The 21,975-nt window shown below is 41.3% G+C and overlaps 1 protein-coding gene across 3 annotated transcripts; it reads left to right on the forward strand.

Annotated features, from left to right (window-relative positions):
• The first annotated feature begins 11,768 nt into the window (after positions 1-11,768).
• On the forward strand, positions 11,769-21,766 carry zgc:77752 (uncharacterized protein LOC393862 homolog). 3 transcript variants are annotated; one of them, XM_046308782.1, is made up of 14 exons: positions 11,769-11,818; positions 12,887-13,639; positions 13,758-13,838; positions 13,938-14,056; positions 14,192-14,329; positions 14,480-14,544; positions 14,629-14,751; positions 17,764-18,066; positions 19,972-20,235; positions 20,335-20,451; positions 20,701-20,802; positions 20,895-20,975; positions 21,090-21,203; positions 21,284-21,766. In XM_046308782.1, the coding sequence occupies exons 2-14, from the start codon at positions 13,464-13,466 to the stop codon at positions 21,422-21,424; spliced, it is 1,824 nt and encodes a 607-aa protein (XP_046164738.1). In that variant the 5' UTR covers positions 11,769-11,818; positions 12,887-13,463; the 3' UTR covers positions 21,425-21,766. The 3 variants fall into 3 exon arrangements, with proteins under 3 accessions (XP_046164738.1, XP_046164721.1, XP_046164730.1); XM_046308765.1 differs by having other exon boundaries at positions 14,480-14,751; XM_046308774.1 differs by having other exon boundaries at positions 14,480-14,751; positions 21,093-21,203.
• Positions 21,767-21,975: the final 209 nt, after the last annotated feature.

The following is a 21,975-nucleotide window of genomic DNA, read 5'->3' on the forward strand; positions in this document are numbered from 1 at the left end:
TCTGGTTGATAACCCATTCACTGCTCAATAGGGACGCATTGGAACGCAGAGCTTTCAAAACACGAGGCACTTCCGGATTGGATTTTTCTCAGGCTTTCGCCTGCAATATCAGTTCGGTTATACTCACAGACAATATTTTTACAGTTTTGGAAACTTTAGAGTGTTTTCTATCCTAAGCTGTCAATTATATGCATATTCTAGCATCTTGTCCTGACAAAATATCCTGTTTACTATAGGAACGTTATTTTTCCAAAAATGAAAATACTGCCCCTAGTCACAACAGGTTCAGTCTGATGGCCTTGAGATAAAAGCTGTTTTTCAGTCTCTCGGTCACAGCATTGATGCACCTGTACTGACCTCACCTTCTGGATGATAGCGGGGTGAACAGGCCGTGGCTCAGGTGGTTGTTGTCCATGATATTTATTTTTGGCCTTCCTATGACACCAGGTGCTGTTGGTATCCTGGAGGGCAGGTAGTTTGCCCCCGGTGATGCGTTGGGCAGACCACACCACCCCCTGGAGAGCCCTGACAGGATGCTCTCAATTGTGCATCTGTAAAAGTTTGTGAGGGTTTTAGGGGCCAAGCCAAATTTCTTCAGCCTCCTGAGGTTGAAGAGGCACTGTTGCACCTTCTTCACCACACTGTCTGTGTGTGTGGACCATTTCAAATTGTCAGTGACGTGTACGCTGAAGAACTTGAAGCTTTACACCTTCTCCACTGAGGTCCAATCGATGTGGATTGGGGCGTGCTGTTTCCTGAAGTCCAAGATCAGTTCCTTTGTTTTGTTGACGTTGAGTGGGAGATAATTTTCCTGGCACCACTTTTTGTGTGTTTCTGTGTGGCATAATTTGTGTGAAAATACACATTTTTGTGCAATTTAATTAGTAGGAAAATGCATTTTGTCATAAAATTTGACATTGCCTTGTATAAAATGCATTTATGAAATAAATGGTATAATGTACACAAAAAGTGGAGGTTTGTTTTACATGTATTATAAAGAAAATTGTGTAAAGTAGGCTCCATGAAATATGAAATGTGTTATGAAGAAAATTGTGTAGTCCTACTGATGCCTACACAAAATAAGGGTTTTTCTGACCCAACTTCACCAGTATCCCAGAGTATTAAGCGAAAACTAGCATAGAAAACAGTATTGGCATTAATAAAAATGTAAAAACGTAAAGCTACTATTCTATCATAATTATTTTGGCGACAACCTGGTTGGTTAACAATATTGGGTTAACACGCTAGATTTTTTATATAAATACATGTGGCACAAAAAAAGGCAGTTTAGAACACCATTGTTTATCATGCATTGCTCTAATACAAACTTGGGCAAACTTTTTGGCTCGAGGGCCACATTGGGATTTTGGAATTCAATGGAGGATGGCATTTTTCTGGGGACCAATTGTTTGTTAAAATCAATTTGCGGGGTCCTTCCTAGTGGCACAGCAGTCTAATGCATTGCAGTGCTTGAGGCTTCACTACAGACCTGGGTTCAATCCCAGGCTGTGTCACAACTTGCCGTGACTGGGAGATCCAGCGGTGCACAATTGGCCCAGGTTAGGAGAGGGTTTAGCAGGCCGAGATTTCCTTGTCCCATAGCGCTCTAGCGACTGCTGTGGCGGGCCGAGCACATGCTCGCTGACCTGGTCGCCAGGTGTACGGTGTTTCCTCTGACACAGTTGTGTGGCTGGCTTCCAGTTTAAGCGGGCATTGTGTCAAGAAGCAGTGCGGCTTGGCTGGGTCGTGTTTCGGAGGAGGGGTTTTGATCCTCGCCTCTCCCGAGTCTGTACGGGAGTTGCAGTGATAGGACAAAACTATAACTACCAATTGGTATCCAATTTTGTCTCGCGGGCCAGATTTAAGTGCCTGGCGGGCCGGATACGTCCCGTGGGCAATACTTTGCCCCCCCCTTGCTCTAATAACTTCAAAAGATTGTTCTGAAGCCCCCCGCCCTAAAATGTTTTCCTATGAATGAAGTCGCACAAATGTTTTAGTCTTTTTACATGAATTAAACCACACAAAAAAACACACGAAATATGCAGAAATATTTTGTACATATTTGCACAATTTGAGTGTGAGATTGTGTTGCATATAGACACCGGAAGAGTGTTAAATTAACACACTGCTTAGTGTAAAGTCATATTCAAATATTTCCCAGTGTACCTTTCGAGTAAATTGCAGAGTTAATGCCCATAACTGTATTTGTTAGTGACAGAGACATGGCTGCTGCATTCATCCATTTTTGTTCCAGTGAACTTCACCAAGTGAAATCCTAAGTGAATATGTTATCATTCAAAAATATACAGTACCAGTCAAAAGTTTGGAGACACCTACTCATTCAAGGGTTTTTCTTTATTTTTACTATTTTCTACATTATAGAATAATAGTGAAGACATCAAAACTATGAAACAACACATATGAAATCATATAGTTACCAAAAAACATTTAACAAATAAAAATATATTTTATTTTTTAGATTCTTCAAATTAGCCACCCTTTGCCTTGATGACAGCTTTGCACATTCTTGGCATTCTCTCAACCGGCTTCACCTGGAATGCTTCTCCAGCAGTTGAAGGAGTTCCCACATATGCTAAGCACTTGTTGGCTGCTTTCCCTTCACTCTGTGGTCAAACTCATTCCAAACGATCTCAATTGGTAATCTGATGCAGCACTCCATCACTCTCCTTCTTGGTCATATAGCCCTTACACAGCCTGGAGGTGTTTTGGGTCATTGTCCTGTTGAAAAACAAATGATAGTCCCACTAAGCGCAAACCAGATGGGATGGCGTATCGCTGCAGAATGCTGAGGTAGCCATGCTCATTAAGTATGTCTTCAATTCTAAATAAATCACAGACTATGTCAACAAAAAAGCAACCCTACACCATCACACCTCCTCCTCCGTGCTTCACAATGGGAACCACACATGTGGAGATCATCCGTTCACCTATTCTGCGTGTCTCAAAGACATGGTAGTTGGAACCAAAAATCTCAAATTTACACTCATCAGACCAAAGGACAGATTTCCACCGGTCTAATGTCCATTGCTCGTGTTCCTTGGCCAAAGAAAGTCTCTTCTTCTTATTGGTGTTCTTTAGTAGTGGTTTCTTTGCAGCAATTCGACCATGAAGACCTGATTCATGCAGTCTCCTCTGAAGAGTTGATGTTATGATGTGTCTGTTATTTGAACACCGTGAATAATTTTTTGGGGCTGCAATTTCTGAGGCTGGTAACTCTAATGAACTTATCCTCTGCAGCAGAGGTAACTCTGTGTCTTCCTTTCCTGTTGCGGTTCTCAAAAGAGCCAGTTTCATCATAGCGCTTGATGGTTTTTGCGACTACATTTGAAGATACGTTCAAGTTCTTGAAATGTTCCTTATTGACTGACCTTCATGTCTTATAGTAGGACTGTTGTTTCTCTTTGCTTATTTGAGCTGTTTTTGACATAATATGTGACCTGTTTCAGAAAACTAGGCATATATCGCTGGTCACTACATAAACTTTTTTTAAATCAAAATGTATTTTTGAGCAGAAATGCCTTCTTGAACTTTCATGTGCCTTATTAACAAACTAGTATGCCGTCTGTAAATACGAATAAAATTGTTAAATTACGACCCTAGTTGGTTTAGCCACAGAAAGGGGAGCTACCTTCCCACATGCCATGATTGGCTAAGGTAATGAGTGGGCTGGACATGCGAGGTGATGAGTTTGGATTGATCTGCCATATAGCACTTTTCTGTCTATTTGAGCTGGTCACTATGTCTAGGTAATCCTGTCTAATGCAGCTTTAAAAGAAAATGTATAGCGTAGTAAAACTGCATAGCGTAGTAAAACTGCATAAGTGTCGCTCTCCACTTTCTGGAAGACCGAGTTTTGAAATCAGTGGAATTCGAGTATGCTAGCTCAGGAGGTGGAGAAAACACCTGTCTCTGGATTACATCTTCAAACTAAGGGCAAGCATGGCATCCGACAGGAGATGCGTCCAACCATGATAGTCTAGCTAGCTACATTTTCAGATATTACACATTTGTAATTTTGACAGAAACTGGTTTAATTGAACCTGGTTGGTTAGCTACCTGCAGATTCATGCAGGGTAGTAACGTCATGAGTTGGGATTATGGTGACTTTGCCATTGTAATTGTTTGTAAGCTTGTGTAGTCATATTTGTCTATGATTTTATGCTATCTATTTGTTGTTTGTATGCTGTTCTTTGTATGATATTTTAATATTTGATAATTAACCAATGATATTAGGCCACTCTTGGCCATGATTACAGACACCTGTGTCTTTTGACACTATATAAACGAGTCATCCCGTGTTTGTGATTATACCCTGATGAAGACAGCTTGGCTGTCGAAACGTTGGTAATTACATTTTTAGAGTGTGCGGCTCTCTTTTATTTTCAAGTATTTTATACTGATAACAAGTTCAAACAGATGCCATTAATACAGGTAACGAGTGGAGGACAGAGGAGCCTCTTAAAGAAGAAGTTACAGGTCTGTGAGAGCCAGAAATCTTGCTTGTTTGTAGGTGACCAAATACTTATTTTCCACCATAATTTGCAAATAAAAAAAATAAAAAAATCCTAATGTGATTTTCTGGATTTTTCTCTCTCATTTTGTCTGTCATAGTTGAAGTGTACTACCTATGACGAAAATTACAGGCCTCTCTCATCTTTTTAAGTGGGAGAACTTGCACAATTAGTGGCTGACTAAATACTTTTTTGCCCCACTGTATATTACAGAAAATAATATGGCTAAACTCTAATGTACTGATAGAGGATCAACCAATTTTCCTTGGAGACAATGTATAATGAAGGTATCATGTTTATGAATGACATTGTAAACAACGATGGTAAAATTATCACACTAGCAATTCATTAAGGTGTATGGAGATGTAAGCCTATGCTCAAAACAAAATTATAACCAACTCAATGCAACTCTGCCACAAAAAATGAAAGAGGCAATTACTTAAAAAAAGAAAGGAATTTGTTTGTCTGCCACCAATTAAAAATCATAAATGTCTTAATTAAAATTACCAATATACAGCGCATTCGGAAAGTATTCAAACCCCTTGACTTTTTCAAACCCCACATTTTGTTACATTACAACCTTATTCTAAAATGGATTAAAAAAACAAATAATCCCCATCAATGTACACACAATACCGCATAATGACAAAGCAGAAACATTTTTTTATACATTTTTACTAATGTATAAAAAAACAGAAATATCACATTTACATAAGTATCCAGACCCGTTACTCAGGACTTTTTGGAAGCACCTTTGGCAGAGATTTCAACCTTGAGTCTTCTTGGCTATGATGCTACAAGCTTGGCACACCTGTACAGTATTTGGGGAGTTTCTCTAATTATTCTCTGCAGATCCTCTCAAGCTCTGTCAGGTTTGATGGGGAGTGTCTCTGCACAGCTATTTTCAGGTCTCTCCAGGGTTTGTTAGATCGGTTTCAAGTCTGGGCTCTGGCTGGGCCACTCAAGAACAGTCAGACTTGTCCCGAAGCCAAGAAAACACAGTAGTGGCTGTGTGCTTAGAGTCCTTATCCTGTATAGAGTAAAATATACAGCATTTTCTTTAGGAATGCAATGAAGTAAAAGTAAAAGTTGTGAAAAAATATAAATAATCAAATAAAGTACAGATACCCCCCAAAACAACTTTTACTTAAGTACTTTCTATCAATGCATAATATTGGGGCTCGGTTGGACCTGTAAATTGTGTTGTTGGGGGAATTGAAGGACCACAGTCTGTCAACAGGAAAATATCATTGTGCTTTTCGGGGGGGGGGGGCAATTTCGGCAGAGATATTGCAGATGAAGGTTCAAGTTCCTAGTGAGACACCATGGTAGAATGGAGGGATGTGGTAGAATGACGATTTCGGGGTGAGTTGGGGCGAGTGCACCCACTGATGAGAGCACCCACTGATGGGAGCGGCCATTTGTATTAAACAGCCATTTGTATTGTTTTTTTATTGTATTGTTGTTGTTTTAGTAAAAAAAAAATGCTATACTAACAATCACACCTTTATATAAAACAATACTCATCCTATAATGGCATAAAACACTTATTATTATGAGTACTCTTTAGAAAATGATTTGTTTCATTTCAAATTGACCAAGTGTTAACTTTTGTATGCCTAATTGGAATTGCTCTCTGCCCACTGTTTATTACACAGAGAACTGAACAACATAAATGTACTGAATAAAACTGTCTATCAAAAATAAATAAATAATAACAAATAAAACTATTCTATATATACAAAAGTATGTGGACACCCCTTCAAATTAATGTATTTGGCTATTTCAGCCACACCCGTTGCTGACAGGTGTATAAGATTGAGTACACAGCCATGCAATCTCCATAAACAAAAACATTGGCAGTATAACGGCCTTACTGAAGAGCTCAGTTCCAAGGCTGAGCAGCAGTACAGGCGCTCATAATGCGCAATGACAAACGTTGGCTGGAGTGGTCTTAAGCTCGCCGCCATTGGACTCTGGTGCAGTGAAATGCGGTCTCTAGAGCGAGGAATCACCTTTCACCATCTGGCAGTCCGACGAACAAATCTGGGTTTGGCAGTTGACAGGAGATCACTACCTGTCCCAATGTATAGTGCCAACTGTAAAGTTTAGTGGTGGAGGAATAATGGTAAGGGGCTGTTTTTCATGGTTAGGTCTAGGCCCCCTTAGTTCCAGTGAAGGGAAATCTTAACGCTACAGCATACAAGGACATTCTAGACAATTCTGTGCTTCCAACTTTGTGAAAACAGTTCTGGGTAGGCCCTTTCATGTTTCAGCATGACAATGCCCACGTGCACAAAGCAAGTTCCATAAATAAATGGTTTCGGTGTGGAAGAACTTGACTGCCTGCACAGAGCCCTGACCTCAACCCCATTGAACACCTTTGGGCTGGATTTGAACACCGACTGTGAGTCAGGGCTAATCGCCCAACATCACTGCCCGACCTCACTAATGCTCTTGTAGCTGAATTGAAGCAAGTCCCCGCAGCAACATCTAGTGGAAAGCGTTCCCAGAAGAGTTGAGGCTGTTAAGGCAGCAAAGGTGGGACCAACTGCATATTAATGCCCATGATTTTGGAATGAGATGTTCGATGAGCAAGTGTTCACATACTTTTGGTCATGTTGTGTCCCTTACCCTAACCCTAGAGTGGTTATACATTGTATTTAAAGTAGTTACTCTAAAAATGGTCCTAATCACACCTAATCATGTGTGAATTCAGCTCAGGGGAGCAACTTTGGTTTTAGAAGTGTTGAGGGTCCTTCATCAATTTTTTTGTGGCATTTAAAGCTAATTTCCTGCATTTCTACTAGGGCTGTCCTTGACTAAAAAATTATCTTGGTCGACCAAGAGTAGTTTTTTTCTTTCGACCAATCAATTGGTCAACATTTTTACACGTGTATTTTTTCATATACAGGTGTATACCCCATGTGTTTTATTAAAATCAACTAGGCTATATGTACTGAACTTGTCTGATACTTTTACTACGCTGTTTGGTTAAATAATTAAGACACATGTCTCAAGAGGGAGCCAGAGATCAAGATAGCTTAACTAGAAAAAACAACCTGTTCCCGACCCTCCTCCTGGCCTTAACAGATTGCCTTTAAGCTCCTGAAGTTGCCAGTAATAGGCTAAAGCTGCAGTCGGCAACCTTTTCCATTTGGAGCCAATTTATCTTACCATTTCTACCAACCTGCGTGCCAGTTATAATTTATATAGGCACATATTCGTGGAAAAGTTTCATTTAATTTATAATAGTCTTGTATTTCAAAAGCATTGTCTGTGGTTAATCTACAATCTGTCTAAATCTAAATGAAAATTATACAAATCTAAAAGTAACTTTTATTGCCATTGCCAACTATGTAAGAATAGACTATATAAAGCCAACACATAAAAACATTGCAGCCTGGTAGGAAATATCCTGATAAAATTAAATATCCATTGACTACGCATGGCCTGTCTGCAAAGAACTTGAAACATTGTATCAACTATCAACTGGGATGCCCAAAACTCATGCTAGCAAACTTGAAACATTGTATAAAATATTCTGTGTCCCCAAGAGTTTCCCGGGCCAGTGAGCTCGGGACAGACAGCTGTAGACTATTTGTCCAAGGGATAAAAAGTCAGCAGGTATTTTATGACATTTCCACTGGATCAGGGAACTACATTTTTCCATTTCATGCTGTTTGAGGTGAAGAAAAATTACTTTGAGAAGCTCCACAGCTCATTGGTGGTGGTGAGTTAAGACAATCAGAAATACTATCAGACATCCCCAAATGGGAACATTTATAGGGCTACATTTGCACGCAGGCCAGGTAGACTAGTCCTACTTCTATATGCGTAATCATGAGCGCATCCTTACTCAATGTTGACAGGAGCATTTCAAACAAAAGACTATCAAAAAATTGCCATAACTCATAAAGGTCATGAAATAAACAAAAACTTGTTTCTCACAAGTGTAGTATAGGTTGTGAGTTCTGCAACACACATGTCCAATTTGACAACGAGAACGGTAAATAACTGTAATAATGAATGCATTAACAGAAATGACCATAACCAAACAAACAGATTAGAAATTGATAGACACGGCAAACAGTGCACACAATAAAGTTATAAAACAACGAAATGGCAGGAGAGAACGCATTCTGGAGAGAGACGTGTCTTGTGTATCTGAGCTACAATCCCAATATTCTTGGATCGTGAAATCCCTGCGGCCTCCTCGGATTAGTCCACTGAGACAGGCGCAAATCAGACAGGAGTCTCGTGTGCCATGAAAAAATATATATATTTGTGACTGCTGGACAAAAAACCCTGAATGTTTTCAATACAGAACCCTTTTGTCATACAGTATTCCATATAAGGCACACAGACCTTATAAAAGTTGCACAGTATAAACTTAACCTTGTAATAAATCAAATCTAGTGATACATAAATTCACATTTCGGCCATCAACTGTGACATTGTAGGAGGATAACCACCCTTCCAATTAATGGCAATGCCTTTCTTGCCGCTGTAATTGCTAGGTTACACAGTTTCTTCTGATAATATTCCCCAGTATCAACATTTCCAAGCAAACAAAAACTGAATCTGTAGACATTCTGAGATAAAAGAAGATACTCTTTGATAGAATACTCTCAGTTACTAAGAAACAAGATTTTCTGTTCTGATGAAACCAAGATTGAAATCTCTGGCCTGAATGCTGGCAGCATCATGCCACAGGGATGTTATTCAGCGGCAGGAACTGGGAGACTCGTCAGGATCGAGGTAAAGATGAAAGGAGCAAAGTACACAGAGGTCCTTGATGAAAACCTGCTCCTGTGGGCTCAGGACCTCAGACTGGGGCGAAGGTTCACCTTCCAACAGGACAATCCTAAGCACACAGCCAAGACAACACATGAGTGGCTTCGGGACAAGTTTCTGAATGTCCTTGAGTGGACCAGCCAGAGCCCCAGACTTGAACCCAATCCAACATCTCTGTAAAGACCTGGAAATAGCTGTGCAGCAACGCTCCCCATCCAACCTGACAGCTTGAGAGGATCTGCGGGAGTGGGAAAAATGTCTCAAATACAGATGTGCCAAGCTTGTAGCATTATACCCAAGAAGACGCAAGGCTGTAATCGCTGACAAAGGTGCTTCAACAAAGTACTGAGTAAAGAGTCTGAATACTTACGTAAATGCAATATTTCAGTTTTTAATTGATTTTATAAAATTGCACTCATTTGTAAAAAAAAAAAACGTTTTTGCCTTGTCATTATAGGGTATTTATTGTGTGTATATTGAAGGAAAAAAAAACAATTTAATCCATTTTAGAATAAGGCTGTAACCTAACAAAATGTGGAAAATTCCAAGGGGTCTGTATCCATTCCTCATCATCAAAAGTGTCTCCCAGGTCTTCCTCAAAATTTTCTTGACATGTTTTGTATCATCGGGAAAAGCCTCTCAAGCTTGGATACAGTTTGGAAATCAATTTGATGTTTGTCAGACTGCCTAAAAATACTTTCAATCTTTGAATCCTCTGGCTTGTCAAGTGTTTTCTGCACAGAGAGAATAAAGTATCTACAAAAGTTCACCTCAGCACCGTCAGACTGGACTTCCCTGGTTACCTTACCCTGCTGAAACCCCTGTCACAATCTGATCCTTCTCAGATGAAGCATGACAAAGAATCACCGTAGTGTACATATATACATTATATTATCCAAGATTAGAATCAATGGTTCAGTATTTGAAATTATCATTATTCCCAGATTCCAGACGGTACCCTACCAATCAACTGAATATGGAACTTGTGTCCATTCACTGATTGTTATAATATACTGCAAAATTCACCTGAGCTCTGTAGGCTGGTCTTTCCTGGCTGTCTGACCCTGCTGGGACAACTGTCACCATCTAATCCTCCTAAAACATGATGAGCATAGTGTTGTGTACTGTGAACCATGACAGTGAAGCCTATTGAGCTCTTTATACCATGTCAGTGTGAAAAGTAGGGACTTAAGCTAAGGAAACTGACAGATCAATAATGTTAAATTGCTATACTGACTAATAAAAACTCACATTGCGCTGTAAAAAAAACATCTGAATATCGGTCTTCAAATCGTTTGACTGCTGGTTTCATCGTTTGATTCAGGTCTAGTGTGATGGAGGCAAAACTAATAGCTAAAATCAGTGAGCTAGCTAGCTAACGTTAGCCATCCTGGCTAGCTATAATTGTACAACAGCTGACGAAAACTATCCAAGTTAATTTACTTCCATTGAAATGGGACTAAAAGGCTTCAAAACATTTCATACACACAACAGCTGTTAGAAACAGCTACGTGACAGATAGCTAGAGACTAGAGCTGAACTGGCTGTGGTAGCTATTAGCTCACTAAATTAGTTCATTCTCTTCAGACAGAACTTCAGTCGAGAGGGGATGAAACAGTACTGTAGCTAACGTTACATGTCAGTTACACAACTAGCTCAGCGCTGTAAATAAATACTTTTTTTTGTTAAGTCAAACAGCGTTTACATTGCCAGCTACACAAGTCAAATAAAGATTAGCCAGTTTCTGAGCAACACACACACAGACAGCAACTGCAGACAGCAACACTGTGCCTTTTCAGAAGCTTTGCATTCACACAGACTGTCTGCACACTCTGTGGTGTCCCCACGGTCCTAAATTCAGCTGGCTGAAACTGCCAAACAGCCTACCTGACCGCTCTGAGGCATCCGCATGGTCCACACCGTTCCCAGTGAAAGTTGCGCCACTGGACTTCAGGCTGTTTTGAAAACCCTTTTCACAACAGATACATAACTGACCTCTCATGGACACTGCCTCATGCTGCATGTGGTCTCAATAAAATGTATACACTCATCTTTATGTATGTCTCTATTGGAATAGAATTGACCTATTCAATTGTCTTGTATTTAGGAATAGAATAGTAATGCACTTTTAATTGAAAGATGAAATAAATCATTTTTATTGTGCTAATGTCAAGTCAACAATAGTGAAATAATATCTTCTTCAGCTTTCCAATTGTGCACATACTGTATGTTGCAATATCACAATCACAGCAACACTTAAAGACATAATCAAAACATGTCCAGATGGCTGAGAAGGATAAGGATCATGTAGGCAAGGCATGGACAGGAGTACAGTATAGATCTTATATAACAGAGATTACTATGATTTGTGAATGTCTGTTCTAATGTTATTATGACAGCTAATAAGGCTTAGAGATCCTGGGCCGGCACACAGCAGTGTGTGTTTGTATGAAATGGAGCTCGCCTCTCTCCGAGATGTCACCACAAAGGTAAGACACGATACAGAGAAGGGTATTGTTTTACATTATTGTACATAAAATGAATCAGAAAGAGATGATTATTATCAGTCAATTAATTATTATTATCAGTCAATTCATTAATGGCACTTTAATGCAAGTAAAGTTGTATGGTGTGGTGCTGCACAAAAATATATTGTTATTATCATCCAATTCGATTTATTAAATAATTGCACCTTACTTTAACCTTATTCTCAACCAGCTGGTAGAGCATGTTTGACAATTACTTATTTTTTGGGGACAAAATATCTTCACTTGAACTTGATTGATCAACTACCCCAGCCCTCCTGTATCAATTTACATCATTTGTATCCTTTTTGGTTGCTGCAGTTCAGTGTTGTGGCACTCTAACTTTGCCCATTAAGATGGCTGTAAGAAAACTCAAAATCAGTCACCAAAGGTATAGGATAAATGGCAGGATTTAATTTGTTGAGAGATTTATATTGCAATATTTTGTTAGTAGAGACCTTGAAAAGTATGAATATGAAAATAAATAGTTCAAATGTAAAAAGGCTAAAAAGCAATACTTAAAAAATAAATGTGCTCAACCAGGCGATTGATATGTCAGTGGAAACGTATGGTGGACTAAGAATAGGGTGCATTTATTTTGGTGAAAATATGATTGAATTGGCAACATAAATAGGTTAAACCACATTGTATGACCTATTGGGTCAATTAATCAATATTCAGACTTAAAGGGGCACTCCACTCAAACTATCTTTTAGATTTAAAAAAATGTGTCTACCTGTTGACAATCTCAAAATATTTTAAATTTCAGCAGTCAAGTTTTTAAGATATTGGATTTTCAAGAATCATAGTGTAAAAAAAAAAACTATCAGAAGTTCCTATTTGAGTTTTTAGTAATAGGAATTTAAGGTTAAATATGTTTTAAACAAGAGTCAGTTAAAGGGTTTTAAGCAATCAACTATCTTGGTACGATGCTGGTCAATCTAGTCACTAGAGTGTTTATAATACTGTGATAGAGAGACATATCTGCAACATTTATTGACTATATTTTCTTTACTTTTCCAATTGTACCAGCTACTGGACTCTTCATTTACCACACAGTCCCATAGGTAAAGTTTGCCAGTTCTGTAACCCTGTCAGTAACTTTAGACCTAGCCACCTGCATACTGTATATACAGTAGGATACTTCCAAATTAACCAACTTGTTGTTCTTGAGGGCATATTGACTTTACATCTCTGCATGAGGCTGAGCTAAGTCTGTGAACTACTCCTGGTACTTGCACCACACCTGTTTCTCCCCTCCCACTGGACCAAGAGGCTATCTTGTCCCTCTAGTCACAAATGACTTCAGGTGTCTGCATAAGGCCAGCCACCACAGTACACTACACACTATAACCCTGCACTTCATCATATCATATTGTCCACTGGACCAAGAGGCTATCTTGTCCCTCTAGTCACAAATGACTTCAGGTGTCTGCATAAGGCCAGCCACCACAGTACACTACACACTATAACCCTGCACTTCATCATATAATATTGTCCACTGGACCAAGGAGCTAGCTTGTCCTCCATAGGGTTCAACAATTGACTTCAGTTCTAAAGTTTAAACTGACTCTGTGAACAACCCCCACTACGGTACATACTATCCACTATGCCCACGGTGCCGGTGCCTCGTCCAGCCTACTCCCAGGCCAGAGAAAATCTGGTGAAGGCCATCCCACCCAAGATCATTTGCCTACTGGCCTGCGGAGGATGGGACTGCCGCTATGAAGGACCAGCCTGCTGGAGGCCCAGCCAACAAGCTGTACAGGGACTCTTCTCACACTGGTGAGGAGGGGGGGGGAGGGAAGGAGGGAAAGAAATACAGAAGAGAAAGAGGTGGGGAGGGAGAGATCTGCATGGGAAGGGAGTGATGATTGGAAGCTCACTTCTGTTCTGTTCGCAGGGTGACAGATGACATTGTGGCCATGGCACGACCCTCCTCTCACCTCATCAAGAAATACAACATCATAGAGCAGTTCCAACGGTAAATAGTCATGTATATGTCCATGTCTGCATGTCTGCCAACGTGTGTTCGCGTGTCCACCCTCTTTCTCCTCTAATTGATCTGGTTCTCTCTGACCAGGCTGAACATCAAGTCCATCATCAACATGCAGTTGCCTGGGGAGCATGCTCACTGTGGCCCTCCACTGGAGCCAGACACTGGATTTACTTACTCCCCACAAACCTTTATGGAGAATAATAGTAAGACTATACTGTATTTATACCTAGAGTATATCTACAACACACACTTTACTTTAGGATTGTCTCTGTGGCCTTTCGTAAATGAAATATGTGTTCTTGTCTTTCCTTCTGTGTGTGTGTGTGCTTGTGGTGCAGTCTTCTTCTTCAACTTTGGCATGCCGGACTTCGGTGTGTCGTCTCTTGTGGGGATGATGGATGGAGTAAAGGTGTTAGCCTTCGCTGTGAAAGAAGGGAAGGTGGCGGTGCACTGTCACGCAGGCTTGGGGAGGACAGGTGTGTGTATATTTTTGGAGAATCCGGTTCTCAGTACATCAATTGTCTTCATTGTTCACTTAATTTAGAATATACATTGACTGCAATCAGAAACCCATTGTCCATAAACGATCCTGCAAAAATTGGCACACCTCCTGTCATTGTTGACAGGTGTCCTGATAGCCTGCTACCTGGTCTACACTCTGCGTGTGAGCCCCAGTGAGGCTGTCCACTACGTACGTATCAAACGTCCCTGTTCCATCCAGACCCGGGACCAGATCAGCCTGGTGTTTGACTTTGCTCGTCTTCTGGGCCCTCAGCTGGCCCAGTTCCCTGACCTCAGCCTGCGCCACGGGGCCCAGTTCACCCTGCTGCAGTACCTGCACCGTCAGGCCCTCCTCCTCCATGGCCAGGAGGCCCGCACCCTCAGGCACACTCCCAAGGTGTCTGTTTTGTATAATTATTTTGGCAACACTATCTTTCTTTTAGGTAATAAGTAATGTAGGGTAGAGTGGGGTAAGTTGTCATGTAGGGTAGAGTGGGGTAAGGTGCCATGTAGGGTAGAGTGGGGTAAGTTGTCATTTAGGGTAGAGTGGGGTAAGTTGTCAAGTAGGGTAGAGTGGGGTAAGGTGTCAAGTAGGGGAGTGTGGGGTAAGTTGTCAAGTAGGGTAGAGTGGGGTAATGTGTCATGTAAGGGAGAGTGGGGTAAGTTGAGCAAAACCTTGCTTTGAGGAAATCATATACAAAATGAATCATTTTACAAAATTGAGCAATAAGTCATCATTTCATGGAGTCTGTGAAGGAAGAAACCACATGGAAAAAGTGGAAAGCAAGTTGGGTAAAAAAAAAGAAGGATTTTCACCAAGTCAAATGAATTCATTGTGTTAGAGCAGTGGTTCCCAAACCTTTTTTTCGTCCATTACCCCTTCAAACATTCAACCTCCTGCTGCACCAGGGTCAGCACACTCTCAAATGTTGTTTTTTACCATCATTGTAAGCCTGCCAAACACACACACTATATGATACATTTATTATTAAACATAAGAATGAGTGTGAGTTTTTGTCACAACCCGGCTCGTGGGAAATGACAAAGAACACAAATAATATAATAATGATCAATAATTTTGCTCTTTATTTAGCCTTATTTGTTCATCAAAAATTGTGAATAACTCACCACAGATTAATGAGAAGCTTGTGCTTGAAAGGATGCCATGTTTGGTTGTATTGGAGAGAGTCTCAGTTTTAAATAATTTTTCACACAGTCTGTGCCTGTATTTACTTTTCATGCTAGTGAGGGCTGAGAATCCACTCTCACATAGGTACGTGGTTGCAAAGGGAATCAGTGTCTTAACAGCACGATTTGCCAAGGCAGGATACTCTGAGCTCAGCCCTATCCAGATTAAATTCTGATTACATTTGTTTCTCACAGAACCGCTTGTTGCAATTTCAATGAGGCTCTCTTGTTCAGATATCGGTAAGTGGACTGGAGGCAGGGCATGAAAGGGATAATGAATCCAGTTGTTTGTGTCATCCGTTTTGAGAAAGTACCTGTGTAATTGCTCACCCAGCTCACTCAGGTGCTTCGCTATATCGCTATATATACATTTGACATTGTCCATAAGCTTGAGTTAATTTGCACACAAAAAATAATACAATGATGGAATGACCTGTCTGTTGTCCTTGTTAATGCAGACAGAGAAGAGCTCCAACTTCTTAATCATAGTCTCAATTTTGTCCCGCACATTGAATATAGTTGGGGAGAGTCCCTGTAATCCTAGATTCAGATCATTCAGGAGAGAAAAAAACATCACCCAGATAAGCCAGTCGTGTGAGAAACTTATGCAAGCAGTCAGACAAGTGAAAATTATGGTCAGTAAAGAAAACTTTGTATCTCAATTTAAAAAACATGCCAATACTCTCCCCCTTGATAACCAGAGCACTTCTGTATGTTGTAGAAGTGTTACATGGTCACTGCCAATATCATTGCATAATGCAGAAAAAACACAAAAGTTGCTTTAACAAAGCTAACCATTTTCACTCTAGTGTCCAAAACATCCTTCAAGCGGTCAGGCATTCCCTTGGCAGCAAGAGCCTCTTGGTGGATGCTGCAGTGTACCCATGTGGCGTCAGGAGCAACTGCTTGCATGCGCGTTACCACTCCACTATGTCCCCCTGTCATGGCTTTTGCTCCATCAGTACCAATACCAATACATCTTGACCACCAAAGTCCATTTGATGTCACAAAATGGTCCAGTACTTTAAAAATACCCTCTCCTGTTGTACTGGTTTCCAGTGGTTTGTAGAAGAGGATGTCTTCATTAATTGACCCCCAATAAATGTAACAGACATGATGCTTGTATCTAAACCAAAGTATATAATTTAAAGATTGTTCTGTACAACCTTATCATCCAAAGTAAGTCTGCTGCTCTTGTGTTTTAAAATTGCAAATTGCATGTTTCAATTCTCTCTTCCAGCAGGTGTTTTGATATCAAATATCCCTGCACTTACATTTAAAGTGGGACATGGTTGATTCTCTGCTTTGACATCACCTTTCTCTCCATGATTATTACAGACACTTTCAATGCCCTTGTCATCCACATGCATGTCCTTTATTTTTCACTTTCGATGGTCACTGTCATTAGGCACTGGCTGCTGGTGGGTGGGACATTACTGTTAGGAGCACTCCCACAGTCATCCATACTAGTGAGGTTTGACATGTGGGGACCTGCTCCACTGCTAGGGTCTGGGTTCCATGTAGAGTCAGATATGAGGTCCTAAACCTAGCATGGAAGTACATCATTGTAGCTGTGTGGGTTTAATATAGTCAAAATGTTTGCCTTGGGGTGAGATGAGCCAATGGCAAATGTAAGTGTTTTCTTCCCAGGCATAATGCAAGGCATTATAGCCGGGATATGAGTTAACAGCAAAGCTTGGCCTAAAGTAGTGTTTGTTGGGTATTAAGCCTGTGCTAAAAAAATCTTAAAATTCTTAAAAGACAAAAAGTGTTTGTGATTGTATTGAATAAAAAGATTAAAAGGTAGTGTTAATATCTCATTCAGTACAGAAATGTGTAGGCGGCTTAATTTAGCCTATCCCGCGGCTCAATTTCTTTAGGGGGGACAAGCTATATTTTCAAAACCTGTAATATTTACATGAATTCTGATTCCCCCCCCTCAGGGATACACAATATCCTGAAATATTAGTAGACATCATTGTTAGAAAGAATACTATATGTACCTTGACGGAGTGATACTGAATGAAGAAAATGACTTAACTTACCCCACTCTCCCCTACCTCCTTTGTGGTTGTCTGGAGGGTCTGGCTTTGGGTCCAACAGACAGATCACACCCATTCACTCTGCTCTTTCTCTCTCCATCTTCCACTCTCTCCAGTATCCCATGGGTTCCTGTATCTGTTTCTAAAAGCTATCTGTTTTCATGATGATCATCATCTAGGTGGTGTACCTGTTGTGTGGCCGTCTTACTGCCCTGGCGTTGGGCCTGCCTGCCTCTCTGGAGGTGCATGCTGAGCTGGAGAGAAGGGCAGAACTGCGGGCCCTGGGCAGGGCTGTGAGGGAGACCCTGGTGGCCAAGCAGTACCTGCCCCTGCACCGTGAGGTCCATATGGGGTCCTGGGGAGGGTCAGGTTCAGTGTCATCCTGGGACGAACCAGAGGGCTTTCTGGAGAGGAAGAGACAGGTACTGCTGGATAAACGCAGCTACAGTGACTCAGACCTCAGCAAGATCACTGTAAAACAGGTAAGGGTTAACATCAGGGTTAGACTGGGCATACACGTCTTCTAAAATCTAATGTGAGCAACCCTTGGACCAGGGTGCTCACATTACAGGATGATTTCCTAGTCCACCCTGCCCACGTTTCTCGGTTGTCGTAGGAAAAAAATACAGACATGCAAACAGCAAGCTACTTTATTAATGTGCACTTTATTTTGTGAAGAAACATTTTTTTTAAAGAGATGGATGTGCAGAATATAGACCCGCAAATGGTTGGGCAGCTGTGGGCACTTTCTATTCTATAGAGGGAATTGGAGGTAATATAAACCATTTAATATTGAAAAGGCAGCTGTGTTCTCTCCACAGCTCCACAAACCTGTCCATCATCTCAGTCAAATCAAATGAAATTGTGTTTGTCACACATACCGAACACAACATGTGTACAAGCCCTTAATAACCAAGAGAAAAATAAGTGTTAATTAAGTAAAAAATAGATAAGTAAAATAAATAAATAATAATAATAATAATTAAACAGCAGCAGTAAAATAACAACAGCGAGGCGATATACAGGGGGTACTGGTACAGAGTCAATTTGTGGGGGCATAGGTTAGTCGAGGTAATTGAGGTAATATGTAGATATAGGTAGAGTTAAAGTGACTTTGCATAGGTAATAAACATAGAGCAGCAGCAGAAGAAATTGAGGGGGGGGGTAGACAATGCAAATAGTCTGGGTAGCCATTCGATTACCTGTTCAGGAGTCTTATGGCTTGGGGGTAGAAGCTGTTAAGAAGCCTTTTGGACCTAGACTAGGTGCTCCGGTACCTCTTGCCATGAGGTAGAAGAGAGCACAGTCTATGACTAGGATGACTGGAGTCTTCAGCGATTTTTAGAGCCTTCCTCTGATACCACCTGTTATAGAGGTCCTGGATGGCAGGAAGCTGGTCCCAGTGTGTACTGGGCCGTACGCACTACCCTTTGTTGTGCCTTGCGGTCAGAGGATGAGCAGTTGCCATACTAGGCAGTGATGCAACCAGTCAGGATGCTCTCGATGTTGCAGCTGTAGAACTATTTTAGGATCTGAGGACCCATGCCAAATCAGTTGTGCCCTCTTCACGACTGTCTTGGTGTGTTTGGACCATGATAGTTTGTTGGTGATGTGGACACCAAGGATCTTGAAGCTCTCAACGTGCTCCACTACAGCTCCATTAATTAGAATGGGGGTGTGCTTGGTCCTCCTTTTCCTGTAGTCCACAATCATCTCCTTTGTCTTGATCACATTGAAGGAGAGGTTGTTATCCTGGCACCACATGGCCAGGTCTCCTCCCTATTGGCTGTCTCATCGTTGTCGGGCCTACCACTGTTGTGTCATCTGCAAACTTAATGATGGTGTTGGAATCGTGGCTATGCAGTCATGAGTGAACAGGGACGATATGTTGGGGCGGTAATGCAAATTAAAGTGGGTCTAGGGTTTCTGGGATAATGGTGTTGATGTGAGCCATGACCAGCCTTTCAAAGCACTTCATAGCTACAGACGTAAGTGCTATGGGCCGGTAGTCATATAGGCAGGTTACCTTAGTGTTCTTGGGCTATGGAGAGCGTGATCACACAGTCGTCCGGAACAGCTGATGCTCTCATGCATGGTTCAGTGTTGCTTGCCTCGAAGCGAGTAAGTAAGTAATTTAGCTTGTCTGGGAGGCTCGTGTCACCCACTCAAACTATGTGAGTCCTGACGTACTGATCATAGCCCAAGTTCAAAGGATTTCAATACAATTTGTTTTGGCAAAAGCAAATTTGTGGCTAAATTGAGTAGTGTATCCCCGGCATTACTGGTTACAGGTGGAACATTCTTGAACATTAGGTTAGAGAAATCTGCATTGGTACTGGCAACATTCAGAGCCTTGATATTAACCAAATTGCTTTATTTTCTTCCAGGATCTTGAGTTGGGCTCATACTGTACTGTACTAGATAGGAGTAAGAGAGACTGGTCTGGATTAGAGCAGATTAGACCTGACGTGAGACCCATGAGTCCAGTCCTGCCCACCCCTACAGCTGGCATCTGTTCCAGTCCTGAGGACTCACAAAGACTCAACCTCCCAGCAGGCAGTGGGGCAACCAACAGTAACTGTTCTTCGAAGAGTTTAAAGTGCACTGCCAAGAGGGCGCCAGCGTTTCACAAATTCAACTCCTACATTGAGGTGAGTATCAGACTGTGTTACTGGGGGCATACTAGTAAAAGTGTCTATTTTTTAAATATAAAACACATTTCTTAATACACTATTTCCTGTGCTCTGAAGGTATGTAAAAACCAGCGTAAGTCCGGACAGGCCTCAGTGGCTCGGGCAGTTGCCAAGGAGATGGCAGATCTAAACCCCCCTGGAGAGACAGTTCTACAGAGGACAGCACTGCTACAGGTAATAAACTGTTACAGCAAGTTATCACAAGTTGAGGTGTAGTGTAGACTGTCTGGAAGTTACTAAGTTACATTGAAGCTTATTCTGCGGATCTCAAGATTTGGGCCCTCCTGAATTGACTTAAATGAAATGGAATTTACCATAACTATGATTACAACATATTGGAATGGGATACCTTAATCTGTCATGGGCTGCCTACCAGTAACCGGAATCCTGACTGCACTCTGTTTTGTCTGTGTTGACTGACAGGAGGAGCTGAACAGCAGTGAGTGTGCCTGGGCCCTACTGGTCACAGAGTCTGATCCGCACGTACTCAGCTGTCTATTGTGGACCTGGCTGGAGAAACTCAAGGTCAGAGGGCTCAGATAAAGATCTCTCTCCCTTTATACTCTCACTCTCTTGCACTCTCCTGCTTTTTATACTCTCTTTTTATCTCTCTCCAGGAGCCTGTTCTGAGTGCAGATGACGTAGAGAGGTTGACCTCAGTATCTCAACACGTGAACCATCTAAGTGTGCTAACGAAGGTGAGACCCACCAGTCAGACCATTGATACACGTTTAATCGTGTCATGGCTTACTTCGGGGTCTTCAACCTCCTCAGCAACTATTGTGTATGTGTGTGTGTGCATGTTGTCCCAGCAGCCCCAGCGCCACACCATGTCCTGTTTGCTGGGTTGTGTGGGTCAGGTGACCAGTCTGTGTCCTCAGAGAGAGGAGGCCGTGCTACGACGCCTGATACAAGCACTCACCAGGGTGAGTCTGTGGGTGTGTGCGTGAGTGTGTGTGGCAGTCATAGTTCAAATAGTCTAACTATTGTTCTCTGTTTTCAATAGCACCCTCAGGAGGAGATGGAGAGCTATAAAGTCCTGATGAGAATCCTCAAGTCCACCAACAGACAAACACTCCATAACCATAACTCCCTCACACAGACCTCAGACTACACAAACACCTGCTCAAGAAGAGGAAACAATTGATTGATTGGTTGATGGGTTTATTGGTTGTACAAACTTTACTTCATAACCATTTGTATGAAGGGTCAAATATTTGTTCAATTTCTGTGTTTTCTTTTCTATGACTAGGTGCAGTAAGCTCTTTACTGTTTTAGTGGTGCTTGGATGGGTGTAGATTCTATGAAGCATGGCCACGATCCTGATATTGGAGTATATTCTCTCTGCACATTACACAATACAAATATTTGTACCATTGACCTCATCCCGGCGTGTATTATTGTTCAAATCTTACATACACACTGAACAACAAAATAAATGTAAAGTGTTGGTCCCATATTTCATGAGCTGAAATAAAAGATCATAGAAATGTTCCATATGCTTGTTTCTCTCAAATTTTGTGCACACATTTGTTTACATTCCTGTTAGTGAGCATTTCTCCTTTGCCAAGATAATCCATCCACATGACAGGTGGCGTATCAAGAAGCTGATTAAATATCATGATCATTACACAGGTGCACCTTGTGCTGGGGACAACAAAAGGCCATCCAAAAAAATTGCAGTTTTGTTACACAACA

Source organism: Oncorhynchus gorbuscha, linkage group LG02 (assembly GCF_021184085.1).
Source record: "Oncorhynchus gorbuscha isolate QuinsamMale2020 ecotype Even-year linkage group LG02, OgorEven_v1.0, whole genome shotgun sequence".
Taxonomy (NCBI): Eukaryota; Metazoa; Chordata; class Actinopteri; order Salmoniformes; family Salmonidae; genus Oncorhynchus; species Oncorhynchus gorbuscha.

Excerpts from the sequence above, each read along its gene's own strand:
- zgc:77752 (XM_046308765.1), top strand. The coding sequence starts at position 13,464 with ATGCCCACGGTGCCGGTGCCTCGTCCAGCCTACTCCCAGGCCAGAGAA. Across the intron at positions 20,803-20,894 it reads CCTGGCTGGAGAAACTCAAG|GAGCCTGTTCTGAGTGCAGA; the intron begins GTCAGAGGGCTC and ends ATCTCTCTCCAG. Across the intron at positions 21,204-21,283 it reads TGATACAAGCACTCACCAGG|CACCCTCAGGAGGAGATGGA; the intron begins GTGAGTCTGTGG and ends TGTTTTCAATAG.